Source organism: Strigops habroptila, chromosome 1, assembly GCF_004027225.2.
Source record: "Strigops habroptila isolate Jane chromosome 1, bStrHab1.2.pri, whole genome shotgun sequence".
Lineage (NCBI taxonomy): Eukaryota > Metazoa > Chordata > Aves > Psittaciformes > Psittacidae > Strigops > Strigops habroptila.
Window position 1 is genome coordinate 145,923,082 of NC_044277.2, and position 18,860 is coordinate 145,941,941.

At 39.7% G+C, this 18,860-nt stretch overlaps 1 protein-coding gene across 1 annotated transcript in view; it reads right to left on the bottom strand.

Moving 5' to 3' along the window:
• Window positions 1-18,860, bottom strand: part of RAMP3 (receptor activity modifying protein 3) — a 71,026-nt gene that overhangs the window by 42,350 nt on the left and 9,816 nt on the right. The window contains exons 2-3 of the mRNA XM_030498646.1: window positions 11,573-11,602; window positions 8,787-8,919 (exon numbers count right to left, since the gene is read on the bottom strand). Of these exons, the coding sequence (XP_030354506.1) occupies window positions 8,787-8,919; window positions 11,573-11,602 (163 nt within the window). The remainder of the gene's footprint in view (window positions 1-8,786; window positions 8,920-11,572; window positions 11,603-18,860) is intronic.

The following is an 18,860-nucleotide window of genomic DNA, read 5'->3' on the forward strand; positions in this document are numbered from 1 at the left end:
GCTGAGTGGAAGCTGTTATTAGATTCCACTTAGTCCAGAGTAGCAGAAGCCTTTCATAACACCACAGCATCATTTCTTAAAGTGAAAACAGGGAAGAGAAATATCTGATGATACCCAGCTGTGAAACAGAAAGCATGGGTCAAGCAGGTTTACACTTTGAGAAACACCCACTGCAGCATGTCCATGGAGTGAAAAATACATAAAAAAACCAATTCATATGCTTCTAAGCTGAACTTTCCATCATAATTCCCACACCCCTCCTTACTTAATTTATATGAGCATGCCAAGAATATAGGGTTTTTTCTGATTATTTATGGAAAATGGGTTTATACACACTAATAAAATCACTGTAGTTACAAAAGACATTTGCTTTGGGAGAAGGGTGGCAGTTGTTTTCTGTTCCAAGCACAACACAAATAATGAGAGTCAAGCAGGTGACCAGTTACAGACCCAGGTATGTATTAGGTATATATACTCCCAATAATATGATGCAAAAATCCATGATAGATTACAGTGAAACATGGTAAAATATGCATAATATAGACCTCTGTGAGATCATCCTGCTTCTGAAGCTGCCTTTCTGCAGATCAAAATCAGACTCAGAGTCTCAGTGATAACTCCCAGTCCCACAGGCTCCATAATGGAGGCAGACACAGAACCCAGTTCTAGATGCCAGAACGCTCATTTGAACTTTTCTATGTCTGTGTTACAATCTGATACTCACATTAATCTGAAATGGTACATTTCAGCAGTCAGTGAAATGTATGAAGGATATTTGTATACCCGAGAGAAATGTAAAACATCAGTTTCTTGAAAGCTCAAAAGAGTGGTGCTCTTAGTTGTTCACCTCTGCACTGTGCCTTGGCAACCTTTGCTCTTTCCACCCCTTATACACTCAGGTCTTATCACAGAGAAAATCTTTAATTTTACAAAGCTGTCTTTTATCTCTATCATGTTTCATAAGTACTATAGTCATTTCATACATTGCATCAAGTTTGTCAATGCAGCTAGCAACATACAGGTTGCCCAAAGAAGTGGTGAATGCTCCATCCCTGGCAGTGTTCAGGGCCAGGCTGGACAGAGCCTTGGGCGACATGGTCTAGTGTGAGGCATCCCTGCCCACGGCAGGGGGTTGGAACTGGATGAGCTTAAGGTCCTTCCCAACCCAAACCATTCTATGATTCTATGATATATGTCTGCCTTTTGCAAACTATACAACAGGCTGAAGCAGGTGACTAATCCCTGTAAGAGTGCAGAACACTGCCTTTTTTTGTCTTGGAGCTACTTTCCAACATTGAATTATATACTGTTGTGCAGAGATAAATAGAAATGCCAGAGCCTTGTCAATTAACCATGTAAAACACTTATTTTAAAATACGGTTATATAATAAATTTCTGTAATTGAAACAAGACCCTGAATATAGAACAAATGGGTAGTATTAATTCGTACCTCATTGTGCAGTCAACAGTTAACCACATGACTAATATTGCATGTAGCTTGAAGCAAGAAAATTTATTTTCTTTGCCTCTGCTGGGTTAATCTGGGTTATTTTATATGTTTGTGGTTGGTTGATGCAGTTAGAAAACAAAAATGTACAAACTGTCTTGCAAACCAGAAGAACCACAAAAGTTGGTATTAAGCATTCATTTTCATAACACATTTATCTTCTTTTCATTTTCACCGCCTCTAAAAATAGACTGTCCATGATATTTGCATTGAATAATTGGTACCAGTCTATCAGTTATGCTGTATTGTTTTACCACTGAGTAACTTTAAACAGAAAACTTATGTATTGCTTATTTTGAAATACGACCTTTTATAATAAGCTCCATGAAGATGATGGTTTTCTATTACTGATCTTTCTACAGTAAAATTCAGAGGGCATGAAAGGTGTTGAAAGGGCCTGTCAGCTGACATCCATGAGATTTAACAGCAGAGTGCTTTCTAACATCCCCTCTAAATTGCTTACATTGTTTTTTGTAAATGATTTGTATATTAGAATCATTATATTCACATATTTTGAACTATTTGTTACTTCACTTACTTTACCAAGTGCTGACATACCGATCCCACCTTGTAAGTACAAGCTAGCAGCCATTAGTCTGATGCATCTGCAGCAGTACACTTCAATTTGATGCACAGCACCCTTGCTAAAATACTGTCAGTGGTGCCTTCTGGTGACCTTAACTTCACCAGTGTTGGAAACTCCCCAGGACCTTGAGAAGAAATTATCGATACGTACATTGGTGACCTTTTGGCAAATGCCAGATTTCACTCTCTTCTTAAAAACAATGACTCATGACAAATGTAACAGATGTCAAAACTTGTTGGAAAAAAGCACTTGAAAAATTGAAATCTGATATGAAAAATGGAAGAGTTTTCAGCTATTGGTAATGAAAAGGTCACACAGTGACAGAACTTGCACAAAGATTCGCAAAATTCTTTGTAAACTGAAGGACAGGAAAGTTTGGGCTCTTAGAAACTTTAAAGAGATGGAGAATGGGCTGCAAAAACACACTATTTTGGCATGATAGTCATCTCTTTCTCAACAGCAGACACAGGGTCTCCAGTGGTTTAACAATAAAGAAACAATTATTCTTGATGAAGAACTAACTCCAATCGTTTTCTCTTCTCCCCATGCCTCAGCACTGGTATCCCCGAGTTGAGGCTTTTGTAGGCTGTGATTACGTGTGTTGTGGAATAAATAGTAAATAATGTTGGGTTTAGTTCAACAAATCTGAGCTCCTAGAAGTTTGTGTATTTAATTCAGCAGCCTCCCAAAAGATCGGCCAATTTCTCCTTATCCTGTGCATTCACCCATTTACTGGTTTCAAGGAAGCTCTTCAAAGCAAGGTTTCCCTTGCAAAAAGCAAGATATTTCAGTGTCTAAACCAAAACTCATCAGATATAAAGCTGATATAAGGCTTTCCTAGTTTGTAGCATAGCTATTACTATAATATGCTGCAGAAAAAGTGATGGCTTTGCACAGAATTCATGAATTCCAGTGTCCTTAATACATCATTAAAATTCAGAACTCAGAATAATTGATTTAAAATTCAGTGTTCATTAATGTTTTTCACCACCTTTCTGCATCATGTAAGGTGGCTACAGCAGACACAGATTTGGGAGTGGATTGCTGTAACGCTGCACTAAAGTGAGAAAAAAATGCTAGAAATGAGTGTCCGAAGCCATAAGCCTATTCAGTCCCTCATCTGGAATTATCAAATACAGATTTTATTTTCATAGCCATAATCTGTATAAAACATCTTTCCTTCTCCTATATAGCAAAGAAGAAAAATTATAACTGCATAAATAACCATATTTCAGCCTCTGCATCTATCAGGAAGAAAGCAATTATGTGGCAATGGAGTGTTCTTGCCTTATGTGGAATCCTGGTCTCTGAATTCAAGCTTTATTCCCATTCATCAGGACATACTCTTAGCCAAACCAAAGCTAATATATTTTGTATGAAAGTAAGGAATTTTGGTTCCCTTCCCCAGTAAATCTTTAGAGGGGGGAAAAGGGAATTCTTCAGACACACATAGAACATTAGGGGAAAACACTGCAGAAGATAACCAGGAGACCAGGAAACAATACAGTGAGCTTTTATTCTGCGAGCACATTTGTGATTTGCAGCATTTTCGTCCAAGATAAAGCATAACCAATGCACTAGTCTGTCTATCAGCACATAAATCCTAACACAGACACACACCCCTCTACATGGTGTGTCTGTAGCCCCTCTAAGTTGCACAAGTGAGGAAGGGTGGGACTCCCTTTAATCAGTACTGTTCTGGATCTAATATCACATGTGTGCTGGCCTCGCAAAGGGCCAGATCCAGGCAGCCCCAGTTTGCTTTTCATGTGAGAAAATCACATGCAAATATCCAGAATTGAGGCTTTTCTGATAAATGTTGAAAAGAATGAGCCAAAGGTGCCCACTTTCTAACTGTAAGACACGTTCCTGTGGGAACAAACCAGCCCACACAAATCAGTGCCTCACCTTAGCTGCAAAACAAAGCCAGTGGTTTGTCTCAGATTTCCCCAGTACATTCCCCTTATACAGCTGTTTTGACATTAGCAGCTGGATGCAATCACCGCTCAGCATCTAGATCAGACTTCCTGCAGCAGTCAATGGGGAAGACATAAAAAACCTTATACAACCGACCAAGAAAATGACTCAGTTTGGAGGGCTCTTACATACACACTCAGCCAGCAGATGTTATTAGCTCTGAGCTTTAAGAACTGGGGACATATAATTTCATCTCAGATTGCACATGTTTCTTCCCCTGTTTGTTTTCCCATTGATCTTAATGTCATCTGGCATTATTTTCTTTAATATTTTACTGTTTCTTTGAAAACTAGACACTTTTATTAGTAGTATAGTTTAGTTTACTTGGGCCAAGTTGTAACAGGCAAAACTCCCTTTGACTTTAAAATTGAGCAACAGCTTTAGGATTATTTTTCCAGAAGATTAGATCAAGTTTGGCTCTAGTCATACATATCTTTTTTCCTTAATTCCTTTTTCAAATCTTCAACATCTGTACAGAACATGGGTGGACTCCTTCGTCATCCTCAATTGGGACTGAAGCCTATTGCTTCTGTTTATAGAATTCATTTTTGATGTACATCTTCTGGGAAGACTACACTGAGGCTGTACTGAAAATACAATGGTTGTTCAGCATGGAGACAGACGTTGAGCTATGCTCACAGCAGAGCAGGGAGGTCCACCAGGTAGACACACATACTTGCAATGCATCAGCTTCAGACAGTTAGTTTTGCCCTCTCCAGTTCTGCTAAGGACTCAAATTTAAAACTTTAGAAAAGCCACAATTGTAACATCTTCCAAGTGCCACAGGTCAGTGCCACACAGCCACTGCCTCACAGTGAGTTAGGGGCTCTCTGAGCTATGAAAACAGGCTTGATGAGGAATAAAAAAGTAGGGATTGTAGGAAGAGGTCTGTTACAATCAATACTTCTGAAACAGAAATGCCAGATCTTACATGTGTTACATGCGTTACTTTGCTAGAACTCTCTTCCTGAACACAAATTGCTATTTCACCCTCAGCCTCTTGATTCACAAGGTAGCAGGTACGTGACCCTACACACTTGTGAGATGACTGCTGCAACAGTAGTATTGGCTTGAAATAACGCAATGCCTTACACTGAAACAGGCAACACTTGGCTAGGTCAAAGATAACAACTGAATCCTACATTTCAATCCACTACCAAACAAGTGTTAGTGAGGCTGCTCTGTCCCTTCAGGAAATGTTTAGAGGACTGGAAACACTAGAAATTACGTATCAGCACTATCTTTTGGGTATTAAGTTATCAACTGTTATTTCATTTATTGATTCAGCTAAAGAAAAGCACTTCATAGTTTGCTCTGGATCCATGAGAAGCTAGTTTGAGGATGCACTCCTTAGACAGCTCCTGGCTGGCATGACTTATGTGGAGACTCAGTTTAAAGAAAGGACTACTGGAGTGACAAGATGTTTAAGGATACAGCTGAGTAAGTGTGCAGCAAAAGACATGTACAAAACATGTAGCCATCCATTTCTCTTTGACGACAGGAAGGTCTTTGCAGGAAAATCACTTTCTGGGCTCATTTGCCATCACTGTCCCTAATGATATCAGAGAGACTGATGGGCTCTACTCAGAGACAGATGCTCTTTTCAACTATATCTTTCGCTGTCCAGAATCATGCAGCATCCTGCCTCATTTTGATTTCCTGATACACTTGCCTGAGCGTTGGCAATAGGGTCTTATTCTTTAGTGGCATCTGCTGCTCAGTGCCCCAGACACACAATGTGCATCTTTTGCCCAAAACAGGTTCCTTCTGACAGCTGAGTCAATAAAGCATCAACTCAACATTTCAAAGAAAGGAGGTGTTTTAGTTTGAACCCATTACCCCTTGTCCTAACACTGCAGTCCCTGATGAAGAGGACTTATATGTGATCATTATGCATTTCCAGCAAGGTCAATATCAGCTGTGAGCCTAAAACTCTCTTATTGGTTTCCAGTACCACCTGCCACACATGAGGGCCTCATCTGTTTAAACTCAGTCAAAAGGCTTCTTTTTAAAGAACATGAGTTTGTTAAGAATAAAGTTAAGAAGTAAGTAATGGAGCTGTCAGAAGATCTTACAGTATAATTAAGTTACAACAAATTGAAGTCAATGAGATGTCTCTCACAACTGTTTGGCTGAACAGTGAAGCAATGCAGATTAATTGCTATTTACAGTCCCATAACCAAGGACAGCCATTTACCCCAAAGTGCTAAAACTCCTCCATAAACAAAGAGTTTAGAAAAGAAGCAGATTTCCATAAAAAATTACATTTTGATATAAGATACAAAGCCAAATTTTGTAAGATCTTTGTAAGTGAAAAGCACCATGCAGAAATTACTGTATGAAGAAACAGCTTCCTTCATGCAAAACTCAGTTTTAAGCCACCATCTGATCCATGCTGACTAATTTTTATTGCTGGAGGCTAGATGTAAAATCAGAGTAAACTAATACTACCAGGTTTAAATATCTGAATTTTAAGTGACCATGGCTAGAAATACTGTTTTTCCCCTGATTTGTCAGAATACTTCAAATAAAGAAGTGTTTCAGGCCCATTTGTTACAGTTCCTCCAATGAGCAGGAAGAAATTACTCTGCATGCTTCTTATATAAAGCATGACATGAAATCACAGTGCCTGTTCTCAAAAGAGTAAAATTCTTAAAGGTAGATGTAAATGTGCTGTTTCTTCAGTGCAATGAAGCCTTAAGATAAGTTTGTAATCACACTGATAATGCTCGATTAGTACTTGATTCAGTATTTGCTTTGGAAATAAATTCCAAAGCAAACTCCTCCCTTTACTCTCTCCTAAGATTGAACTTAAAATATAAGTGCTAGAAAGAAGTTGTTTTAAAAAATATATAATGTAAAAATGTAAAATATTTTTCTTTTGGAAGAGGCTGGAATTCTTCTTCTGGTACTGCATATGGGGAAAAATGAACAAAGCCTCAGACTGACCCATTTCTTCAGACAAAACAATCTGCACAGATAGGCAGGAGTTTTCTTGTACAGGGAATGAAAATGACACCAAAGGGGAAGTGCAATCAGAAAAGCTAAAAGCAAGGCAGATCCTTAACTCTCAATGAAAATCAGGAGAACTCAGAGACTTCAGTCACCTCCAAACTTTGGACAAATCTTGTACCAGAATGCTTGAACTCCTGAAGAAATTTTAGTGTAAGGCTTGTGAAAAGCTGCCTCCTTCTTTACCTGCATTACAAAGGCAGATTCTAACATTTTCACTCCTGGAATGTATTTTCACTCCATTCCTTTCTCTGCTGCAAGTAGCCCCATTAGTTGAGGACGCTTATCAATATGAACAAGAACTCTGTTTTGTTATTATAATACAACTGTAATGAAGATCAAATGGAGCAAAATTACAGTGCTTCCTGCAAAATAAGTAAAACAACTTGTATCTAGATGAGTTTCAAAATTAAAATCATTACCACATACTGTACAGGTACTTGTTAATAAATATAGCAGTAGCTGCATTGCAAGGATTTTCTTTTCCTTTGTATAAGCACGTTTCTCTGTCAGATTTGAAGGCAATTTCTGCAAGCTCGATAAAGAAGACCTTACCTCCTCTTGCTCTTCCCCACAGTGGGAGAAAGCTGCATGACTGCATCTTTCACTCCAGTGCCATGAGTTTTAAGAATCTACCTTGTAAAAGGTTGCAAGGTTGTAATGTCATCTAGGGTGTGCAAATAAAAGTGCTAAGAAGGAATAGTATCTAAGTTGTTACTATGTTGTCAGATTAATGAAATGGGTAGGACATATCAATACAGATGTCAGTGGTATGAGAAACATGGGGAACTGCTGCAACATAGCACAGCAGTCCAGCATTTCATTATCTATCGTGTCTATTGGTGATCTGCTAGTTAAAATCTTGCATAAGGTGACTGCAAAACCTTGCATCACCTGAGGTGATACTAAATAGGAGACAAGACCAATGATCATATGAGACAAGAAGATATCTGGGGCTATTTGACGCTGTGACAGATCTGGTGACAGCTAGCTTGTGGCTACCCTGCCTCAGGAGCATCCCCTAAAGCATCACAGTGCAGTTTCAAACCCCGGAAGATGTTCTGCTTCAGGCTGGCCTGTAGCACACTTACTCACTTCAGTCTCATTCGCTGAAGTGCTGAACGCCTGCAGTTCCCTCTGATTTCAGTGGGTGTAGAGGATACTCAGCGCTTCCGAAAACCAAGCATTATGCATGAGCAGACATGCTCTGAAGAAGCAAATGCTCCACAAAGCCAAAACCACCACCAATTACACAAGCCCTTTGAGTTCCCTCCAGAGCAGAGTTTTCAGTGTGCAGCTTTATAGAAAAAGAAAAAAACTACTTAAGTAACATTTGTCTAAATTGTGCAGAGATAAAGATTAAATACAAACACAATTGTCTGAGGTAAAAGCAATAGCAGCTACTATTCATTAGCCCACTGGGTAGTTCTCATATTAAGTGGTCAATTTTGTGCATGCTTCGAGTTAAGAGCTGGGTCTTTCTGTGTGCATGTGGCCATACTGCAGAGACACAAGAGCTACAGCTTGGCCCTCTGCAACAGGCAACTAAATGCAGGGGGATTTCAATTTATCTGGAACACAAACACTTTACAGGCATTAGGGATGTAGGTAATTATGGTGTTCTTGGTCTCCGAGGTGATCCTTTCTTTAAAGGACAAATAGCACTATTAGATGAGAACTATTAAAACCAAAACTAGCTCTTACATGATAAATTCTGTCAGGTTGCACCATTTTTTAGAGTCCACTTTCTTCATCATCTCTTCAAAGGATTTTCCACAGGCAGGCAACTTTTCTAACATGAGAGACTCATTGCAGAGATTAGTCTGTTGACGAGCACCTAGGTAAAATCAGAAAGCACCTTAAGTCTCAAACACTGAAATAGGAGAAGCACAAACACATCACTCACAAGTTACATTGTTGTAAACCTAACAGTTAACTTTCTAAACAATTTTAGAAAATAGATAAAAAACACTTTACATAAATTAATTAAAAACATAACTTAGTATAAAATATTAGAGGTTACCATATATAGTATCATCTTTTAGACCTAACACAGAGGAACCTACCTATTCAGTTTTCTAATCTTACTATCTAGTAATACTACTCATACTATACTAACTTACAAACTAACATAGAAATGCCTGTTTGCATTTTTAGTTAAAAGCTAACTGGAGTTACTGACCATATACTTCAGTGTAGAAAGCACTTTTCAAGCTTACACAGATGCACCCCGTTCGACTAACTGTATGGCTGTAAAGTACTTCAACATCAAAACCATTTGTATATCTTATCAGCTAAAGGGCTTTAATTCCCACAGCCACAGTTAAGCTTTTCCTTTAGTATATCCACTAAGGGAATTATCTATCAGATGTTAATGTTCCAGCATACAGCTACTGGCAAAAAAAAGAGTTAACCTTGACTTGAGCAAACCTGTGTATTTTGCAACTCGAAGTGGCAATTCCACAATATTTAGAATCAAAGTCACAGGTTTTTCTCATCTAGCCCATGCCTGCATTGGAATATAAAGATAGTATTTTGATATTTCTTATCAGATTAAAATTCTGCAAAAAATCTACTCAGACTAACTAAAGCATTTGATTTTGATAAGGCTGAAGCATTTTGTTTTGATTAAGTAATTAAATATGTCTTGCTTTACTTTTATAAATGCCACTAGTTTGATTGTTCTTCTATATACAAAAAGCGTACATTTTGTAGAACATTGAAATTACCTGAAAGTATATGTATGTCAACTTATTTAATACAAATGCCTAAATTAAATTAGTCAGAAAAAAAAACCAGTGTGATTACTTCTCTTTAGAGCAGCACAAATCAGATAAAAGGATTTACCTGAACAAAACCGTAACCCTAACAAATCCTCATGTGTCAAACAACCCTCCTGAGAACTCTGGAGGAACAGCTTTTATACAAATAAAGCCAAGAAGAACAGACCACTTCATCCTTTTTTAATCATTGAAAAAATAAGTCTAAGTAGAATCATGTCTTGCACCTTTTTCTTCTTAACCTACATTTTCACTGAGACCCTATTTATACCAGGGAGAGGAGGTATTTATTTTCCTTCTATTAGTTACTTTGAAAGCAGGATCCCATCATTGCTGAAAAGAGCCAATGGTTCCAATTTTGTGTGGTGACAGGCAAACACGCTGCCAGATGAAGGAGGTCGAAGGCGTGCAAGCCTTCACTTGATGAGAAGTCAGACACAGCCCCCACTCTCAACAGGGCGCTGTGTTCCTTACTGTTCAGTCCAAAAAACCTAAGGCAAGATAACTGGTTTCGGGCTTCGCATCATGACCCAGCCATCAGTCAGACACTTGAACATCCTCATTCAAAATGGGCCATGTGATTGTAAAACAGGCTGGAGTGCACATTAAGTGTCTCACCCAAGGAGAGGGCTTTGGAGCCCGGGCAGGAGCACCTTGCAACTAAAACTATCGCAGCCAACATCTTAGCTGGGGAAGTCACTGACCCAGCAATTCCATGTGCCAAAGGAGACACAGCCATCACATCTGACCAAAGAAATACTTCACTTTCACATACTTTCCAAGAGCAGCAGGTCCATAACTGAGACCTTAAGTCTGCTATTTCATACAGACCACAAACCTCTCCAGGTGTATGGCTGACTCACTGGGACCCAACCCTACCTCCTTTGTCATGTCTGATTGTCAGAGCTCTTAAAGCTGATGCTAAGCCTTCATCCATGTCAGAAAAATATCAGAACTACAATTAATCAGCAGTGATAGAAATGGTGAAAGTTATGGAACAGGGGCAGCATAATTTTGTCCATGGAAAGTTAACATGGTAGCATGGGCCCTGCCTATTTAAGTGCTCCTGCCAATGCACCTGGTGGCTGCAGCAGCTGTGTTATACATTCCACTGCTGGATCTGCAGATGAACATTAAAGCTGGGCAGAATTCAAAACCAGATATGAAAATTGCATAGCTGGCAATTTAAATCCTGCATTGATGCTTTGACAAAAGTTAAGCAAAGGCTGCCTTCCCTGGCAGAGTATTCTAAACAACCAGCTATCATCTGATTTATAACTCTATAAATCCAACAGAATACAAGTGTCTCCTCCATTACATCATGTGCACTGACAATTTACTCCAGCTCCTTCCCAGCAGGGTGTTTAAATGGATTTTCCATGGCCTTGGTATTTTTGGTTAGCTTTCTTTAGAACTTCAATATTTTCCATGGTTATAATAAAAACTCTGATAGAATCATTTGACAGAATCAATCTGATGACACAAGAGTTTCTGTCTAAATCCCCGGCCAAAGGGATTTAAAATTAAGAATAATTCTACTGTTTTACCATTACCATCGAGACTGACCTTTACAAAACACTACAGCACTTCCTGTTCATACAGCTGATGGAGATGACCAGTTGACTAACTGAGACAGGATGGAAGTGCTTCTCAGATGGCTGCCATCAATAAAACAGTAAGAGAAGTTTGACTTTTAAAAGCAAAGCTCACCTGCGAATCCAAGCGTCATCAGACCATTAACTAGAGGGAGGGGAAAAAAGAGAGATGAGTTAGATACTCCCATACTGTTATGTCAAAGAATTAGCAGATACGAGCAAACCTGAGCACAATTTAGGCTTCAACAGAATACTCCAAGTATTCATTTTCATCATTAGTTTCAGTTTTATCAAGGAGTGAGTCTGAATGGAAAAATTAACGTTTAGAGAACATGATGCTTTTAAATTCCTTTTTACCCATCCTTTAAATGGCTGAATCATGCAGACTTACAGGTCTGTCCACACCACTCTTTCCTACAGATTCCCATGTTAGGAATTAGGGACAGGGAAAATTTTCCTTTAAGCTTCTTGAGCATGAAAAAGTTGGAAAAATAACACATTTGCTCAAAATGTAGGTGAACTGCACGTTCTAAAGTGTAGAGCAAAAAAACCCAAACCCTTTTGCTATTAAAATTAAGCAAGCACAGAATCATAAATGTGTACTATATTCATTTAGACATGTAATGCTGTGTTTCGTGGTCTCCACCTTTTGCACAGTGAAATCATACATTTTGAAAACCATTACAGTCAGAACACATAAGCTTCTCACACAGATGTTACTTTAACAGGTATGTCAGAAGAGCATCCAAATGGAAACACAGACTATGCCAACAGAAGGAGTCTTCTGATCAGCAATTTGCAGTACATTCAGATGGATTAAATGAACAGAAGCCCACTGTGTTCGCACAGCTCCAGCCACACTTCAGATTTTGCAGATAGAGCTAAAAGGGATGTGGCTTCAATTATTTTTGATGTCCCACTGAAAAGAAGCAAAATTGCTGACAGATCTTCATAGTATTAAGTATATAGTATGCATCAGAAATGAAATGAGTAATTTCACACACATGGGTGCCTCCTGCTCCTTGTTTATACTCTACATGTCATTCCAGTAGAATGAATCAAGACATACATAGCAGAATATTAGCCCAAATCATATTGATCTAGCCTGTACAGTCACTGTGATATGCCAAGCTCTCGACTGAGTTAACTGCAAATTGTGTACATACATCCAAGGAGAATTTAGATCCTTCCAAGGAACGTATTTTTTTTCCAGACAAGCATTAATCTCTGCCTTAGTTACTAATGAGACAGAAGGTACTGAAACTGTAAAAAGTACTGAATCCAAGTATCCGAAAATTGAGTGGCATCCAAACACACAGAGCTGAAACGCCATTATGCACTCTGGTGGCTGTATCTCTTTCACAAATAAAGCACTGCTCTTTCTAGACTATTAGCTGTAATACTAGTAAATATACTTGAGTCTCTTTATCCTCACTTGAAAAATGTGCCTTATAAACTGCAGAATACTGAAGATCAAACTAAAAGCACCCACTTTATGAGGAAGCCAAACCCACTGATTCTGAGGAAACGGGTCTAGATGCACACAGGTGCCCTAGATACTCCCCTGGAGAACCACAGCCCGCACCTCCAATTTTCTATCCATTCCAGTCACTAATCTCTAGATCCTTCATAGTTATTGCTCTAGTAATCTTGTGAGACCATGGGGAGGCAAATAAACCAGGATTTACAACAAGAGAGAATTAGGAAGAGAAAACAATGAGTCCATGTTTTACAGACAGGAGGCTGAGTGACTACCCTAGTGCCAGGCAGGGAAGCTGTGATAAACCAAGCAGTGAATAAAGGCTCTCAGGTTTGTGCTCACAGATCCCCCTGCTCACATGAAAACATGCTTTTTGCATTTTCTGATCTGCTCAGGACAAAGTAACACAGGATGTTTTGCACCTATCCTCAACCAAGAAAGTCCAGATACCTTCAGAGAAGGGCGAAACAACAACCCAGACCACCACGTGCTATCATGCCCACCTCTCTTTGTTTTCTTTGCTCCCAGGTATTCAACTCATAACAAAGGTTTAACCAGGAGACTACAGCTTGTTGGCCGTGATAGTTTACACAGAAGGTATGAACCTTCCAGCAGATCTTTCAAGAAGGGGCAAGTTCAGCTTATTTCTTGAAAGGCTGATGCCATCACATCTCACTAGAAGATACACAGAGGAAGCGAAGGGGGCCACAGCATTGGAAGATGCTCCCATGATCCCTAAATACACAGTTGCCACACACTCCTACCTGAACCAACATCTAAGGGAGGAAAAAGGAGGTTCAGTTTAACTGTATCAGTTGTCTCCAGGTTAAATCATGTTAATAATGGACCACAACAATGGCCTTTAACTTTGATTTTCTCCGTACACTGTAGCAGCATGTATGATTGCCCCTAGCACTAGTGGAATCAGATGTGAAGGGGCCAACCAGCATGAAGCCAGAGCAAGAGGTGAAGGAAAGCATCACTGAAAGAAAGATGGGGAAAAAACAGTTTGAAGAGCCTTTGGAAAGAAAAACAAAATATAAGCAAAATAGGATAAAGTGATACAAAATAAGAAAACCAAGAAAAAACCAAGTTTTTACTAATAACCTACTTGTATATGAAAAAAAGAAAATCTGGTCCTAGACCTTCACTGCAGCCTCTTATTATCTACTCTCTACCCTCCTTCTGTAAACAGACATTCTTCTGGCATGAAAAAGAGAATTCAGAATGGGATTCACAGCACCATGTAAATTCACTATTGAGATACATGAGAGGGTAACTGTCCTACAATTTTTCAGGTACATAAACTTCTGTTTTTCTCTAAAATGAATAAATATTTCTCAGTGGTTGTTCTTCTGCTATACTGTTATTATTTCCTGGCATTTTCTATTGAGGCTTAAAATTAGCACTGGAAGGCTTTGCATTTGAAGCAGCCTCTGAATTGCTGTGTGCTCTTCCTGTGGCAGGTTCCTCCAAACACAGTTAAGGATAATTCTGAAAACCTTGTGTATGAGGGAGATGTCAGAATGTTTGCCTCTGCCTGATCATTTCTTGAGGCTGCTGCACTTCCTGACAGGATAGGAAGATTTTTGAGCAGCTCCAAGACTTTCTCAGAACACATGTATCAAATAACTCTTGTTTTACCTAACCACTGTATGCAGTTCTTCACCAGCAGTTACAACAAAAGAATATATAACAACCTCAAGTTAAACCTACTGTCAAGATCCCACTTCTATACCTCTTTCTAAAGACAGTCCTGCCAATTGCAATTATCTAATCTATAACTACATCAGGACATCAGATCTCTGTTGGAAGTTATGCATTGAACAAAAACCTGCCTCTCTGCAGAGCCTGAGGTTTTATTGATAGCTTCATTGAAGCTTTATTGATAGTGTGCAAGAACTGCTCTAACATACAGTTCATGAAAGTAGTTGAAACTGCAGTTTGAAATGGCAACTGCCACTCTGCAGTTATGCACCTCTGACTTGTTGGAAACACAGGAGGGAGATTAATACCCTATTAGTATCATTTTGTCATATTGATCACATCTCTTTATCCACATTTCTTTTATAGATCTAATTTTAAATACTGAACAGATCAATCTTACAGAAGTGCACCAATGTTTCTTCAGGTATTTAACTGTAACATAAATTTACCTGTTGTGTAGGTGGTATTAAAGATCATGTTAAATTCACCAATCTTTTATGTAAACCCCAAGTTATACCATTACAGGTTCTCTGGCAGGAATGCACAGGTACTTCAGGGTATCTAATGCATAAGAGACTCCCATGGAAATAACTTCACCTATGCTCTAACACAATGTCAAGTGCATCCTACTGCATCAGAAAAAGGGATTACAAGTGGGCTAGGGGTTCTTTATTACCTGTCTTTCTGGGCATTTATGAACTCAAGAGCTTCATTTCACTAGGATTTTTATGAATACAGAAGGAAAAGATGAGCTAACATAAGCACCACATAGCTGCTTTTCAAAGACTCCTCTAAAAGCCCTCTAAGGGGGCAAGTCAAATGTATGTGGCCATGATGCAGCAGAATCTGCAGAGGCTGAGCAACCCTGAAACTTGATGGGAAAGCCCACAAAGGTCTGAGCACTCCTGCTTTGAATAACAAGACTTAAGCAAAACAGTTTCTTCAAAGGTATTTCACCAAACCCACCTTTTCCCCTGCATAATCTCTCTATATATGCCTTTCTTCAGACAAATACCATCAGTAAGCATTGCTTAAAGGCACATCAAGGTACATCTCTCTCTTCCAATTTTGCACCATGTTAGGGCACTCAGTTTTGTATCACCAGCTCAAGCACAGTGCTGGCAGGAGGCGCAGAGGTGGAGACCAAGTAAGGATATGGCCACAGAACTGAGCGTGCTGAAACTGGTCCCTACAATAAGAGAAATAGGCAAAAGAGCTTAGACCATTTCTGTCCTTTCAGCTTAAAGCCAAGGTTTGCCACACCAGCTGTTGGGAGAAAAGCTAGCTCACTAGCTCATCCTTAGCCTAGTGTGGAAGAGCACTCATTGAGTTTTGACCATCTCAGCCTGCTGAGGAGCAGACTGACATACATTGACTTACCAGACATGATAACTGAGGTACTGAAACAGATTTGACTTAACACCCACAGTGCCACTGCCTGCAACTGGGAGAAGAGTCTTAACACAGACAGTTTCCTATAGGGCTGTTGAAGCTTGAAGCCATGCATTTCTCAGCAGCCACACAAGATACCTTGCTCAAGTGCCACAGGGAGCTGGCTGGTCCTCCCCCTGCTGCAGCCTGTGCATCTAAGCCTTTATCCTTCCTGCCCTTACAGGCCTTGTTTATACCCCCACAAACTGCAGCTCTGGGTTACTTTTTAAATGATAAATTGCTTCTCTGAGCCCAATTCTTATTCCTGCCTAATCACACCAGGATGTTAAGCCCTCAGCAGAGAGAACAGTGATAATTCAGCATGAAATTGCTGTATAGATGGGCAAAGCATAAACTTCTGCTATGAAAATGTCTGAAACACGCTCAGGGGAAGAAGAATTGGTGATGACTGGTGATGAGCTGGGGTGACCCCGGCACCATCCCACAAGATGGGCAGAGCCACGGAGGGGAAACTGGCTCTATTGGTGGCTCCAGTGTGGCAGGAGCTGAACCAGGGAGTGCAGCAGCAGCAGAAGATAGGCCCAGAGATGGGATGGAAGATGAGGTGACCCAGTACACAGGTCCAGAGCACATACATACAGGAAAATAGCCAGTAAGCCAGGAGCACTTATGGTGTAGCTTAGGGCACAATGGGGGATCCAGGCAGGGGGCAGAGGGAAACTCAGTGGGGCTGTTTAGGGTGCTGTTAATGGTCCTGACAGCAGGGCAGCAAGTGGTCAGCAAAGTGCAGCCTTCCACCTAGGCTTAACGAACATGATGCAAAAACTGGTCCAGATGGATAACTCTATCTGCTATACAGTGAAATGTGTGCCTGTGTGTATGGGGAAAAAGAAATGCAACTTCTCAGGTGGCCACCATCAGACAGAAAGCTAACATGAATAATTGCAAGTCTAGAGACTGTTATAAAAGTAAAGAAAGGAAAAACATGTTATTGGTATGAAAACTAAAGTCCCACCTGCCAATCTTTAAATAACCCTTGCTATAATATATATGGCTCAGAAGGTCATCTTTTGTTCTCAGCTACTAACTGTCCCTTTGACACTTTATAAGAGGAGCGGGATGGGGAGGGAGGGGAACAGGAACAGGACACAAGAACATCATCACATAGTGTGAAAGCAGCCAAGGAAATGAGGCAACTGGATTTCACGGAGCCAGGCAATGACAGGAACCCAACACAAAGGAAGGATGCCAGGAATAAACAGAAGCTTGCAATAAATATAGTACTTGAAAGAAGTGTTGCACTTGCATTGGCCCCAAAAAAACACGCCTCAGCATGTGGAGAGGCAGGAGCAAGGTAAACCTGTTGGCAGGGTGCATTGATCTGTCCCTATGCCCAAGAAGTTATCTAGAGAGCGAGGGTAACAGGTAGAAGTCAGCTTTGCATCATCCCCTGCTTTGATGATAAATCCTTTTGAATACTTTTTTTTCCCTGTGTCAACTTTATGGAAGACATATATTAGCCATGGAAATGTAATATTCAAAACTAAAAGTGCAGTTCAATGCTATACTTTATCACAGTTTGAGGCATTACGTTATTGCTTTTGAATTGGTAAGGCAATTTCAGTCAGTTAACAATTCTGGACATTAGAGTCTTCTTCCTGCAGAGCAAGAAAAGGAGGAAAGCAATTTAAGCTTTTTCATTTCATCACTGCAGATCAACAGGGAACATTACTGAGGACATTGACTGTTCAGGCTCATGTTGGCTCAGAGTTGCCCAGCTTTCCAGCGACTGCAAAGAAATGTGACAATTATTCTGAACTCATACTTCAACTAGGAATTTTTCAGAGCAGGAATACAAATTATTGCCTTTTACATTCCTTGGTGGAGTTCTTAAATCACTGCTGGCAGCATATAAATAATGCTGCTCAATTTTTGAACAGCCTATGGCTACTTCCAGAGGTGTTGGATGGTTTTTCTGCTGCTTTGTTTGAAACCAGTATGATTTATTTCAATATATAGACATAACCAGTACTTTTAATTAAATATTTATTTTCTTATTAATATTTATTTACTAAATAACTATTTAAATAAACCATGCTCCTTCAACAACAGACTTGGGGAGGGGATTACTTAGTAACTGACTGAACACTAAGATCTGTATTGTAATGGAAGTCCTGTAATTCAACCCGAAATGTCACATAATGTTTTCTTCCCCTCTTTTCTGTCCCATTGTGCTGTTGATGAAGCACTGTGTAACTGAAATATAAATTCTTAATTTTTTTTAGAGCCACTGACTTTCAGAAGGTGCATGAACTAAATATTCCAACATCAGAATCAAGTGCTTGAAGTAGACCATCTTCACACTGTTTTAGAAGGGTGCTATGGACAAATGTGATCCTTGACAGAAATCCCGACTCGAGATCCATCCTTTCAGAGAGTAAAATTGAAGAAGAATAAGAGAAGTACATTTGTTTCTAGAGTAGAAAGAAATTTGTGGCATTAGAAACTGTTTAAAGATGACACCCAGCAGCAATATGGGGACCATGATCTGACTTAAGGGGGCTGGAAGAGAGTCCCAGAGGACTAACACTCCTCAGGAGGTGCTGCAGCCTACAGCCAGCAAAGAGCAGAACAGCTTTCCTAACAAACCCAAATGGACTGAATTCACTTCTGTGAGTGTTCTCTGGAACATTAGGAAAACATTGTTATTTAGGATGTTATCTACAGGCCTTCCAAAGGCTTTGTGCTCCTTGTTTTCATCTAATTTCTGCCTATGAGACCTGGTCTTCTGGGTCTTGGAATAGAATGGTTGTCACACAGATGT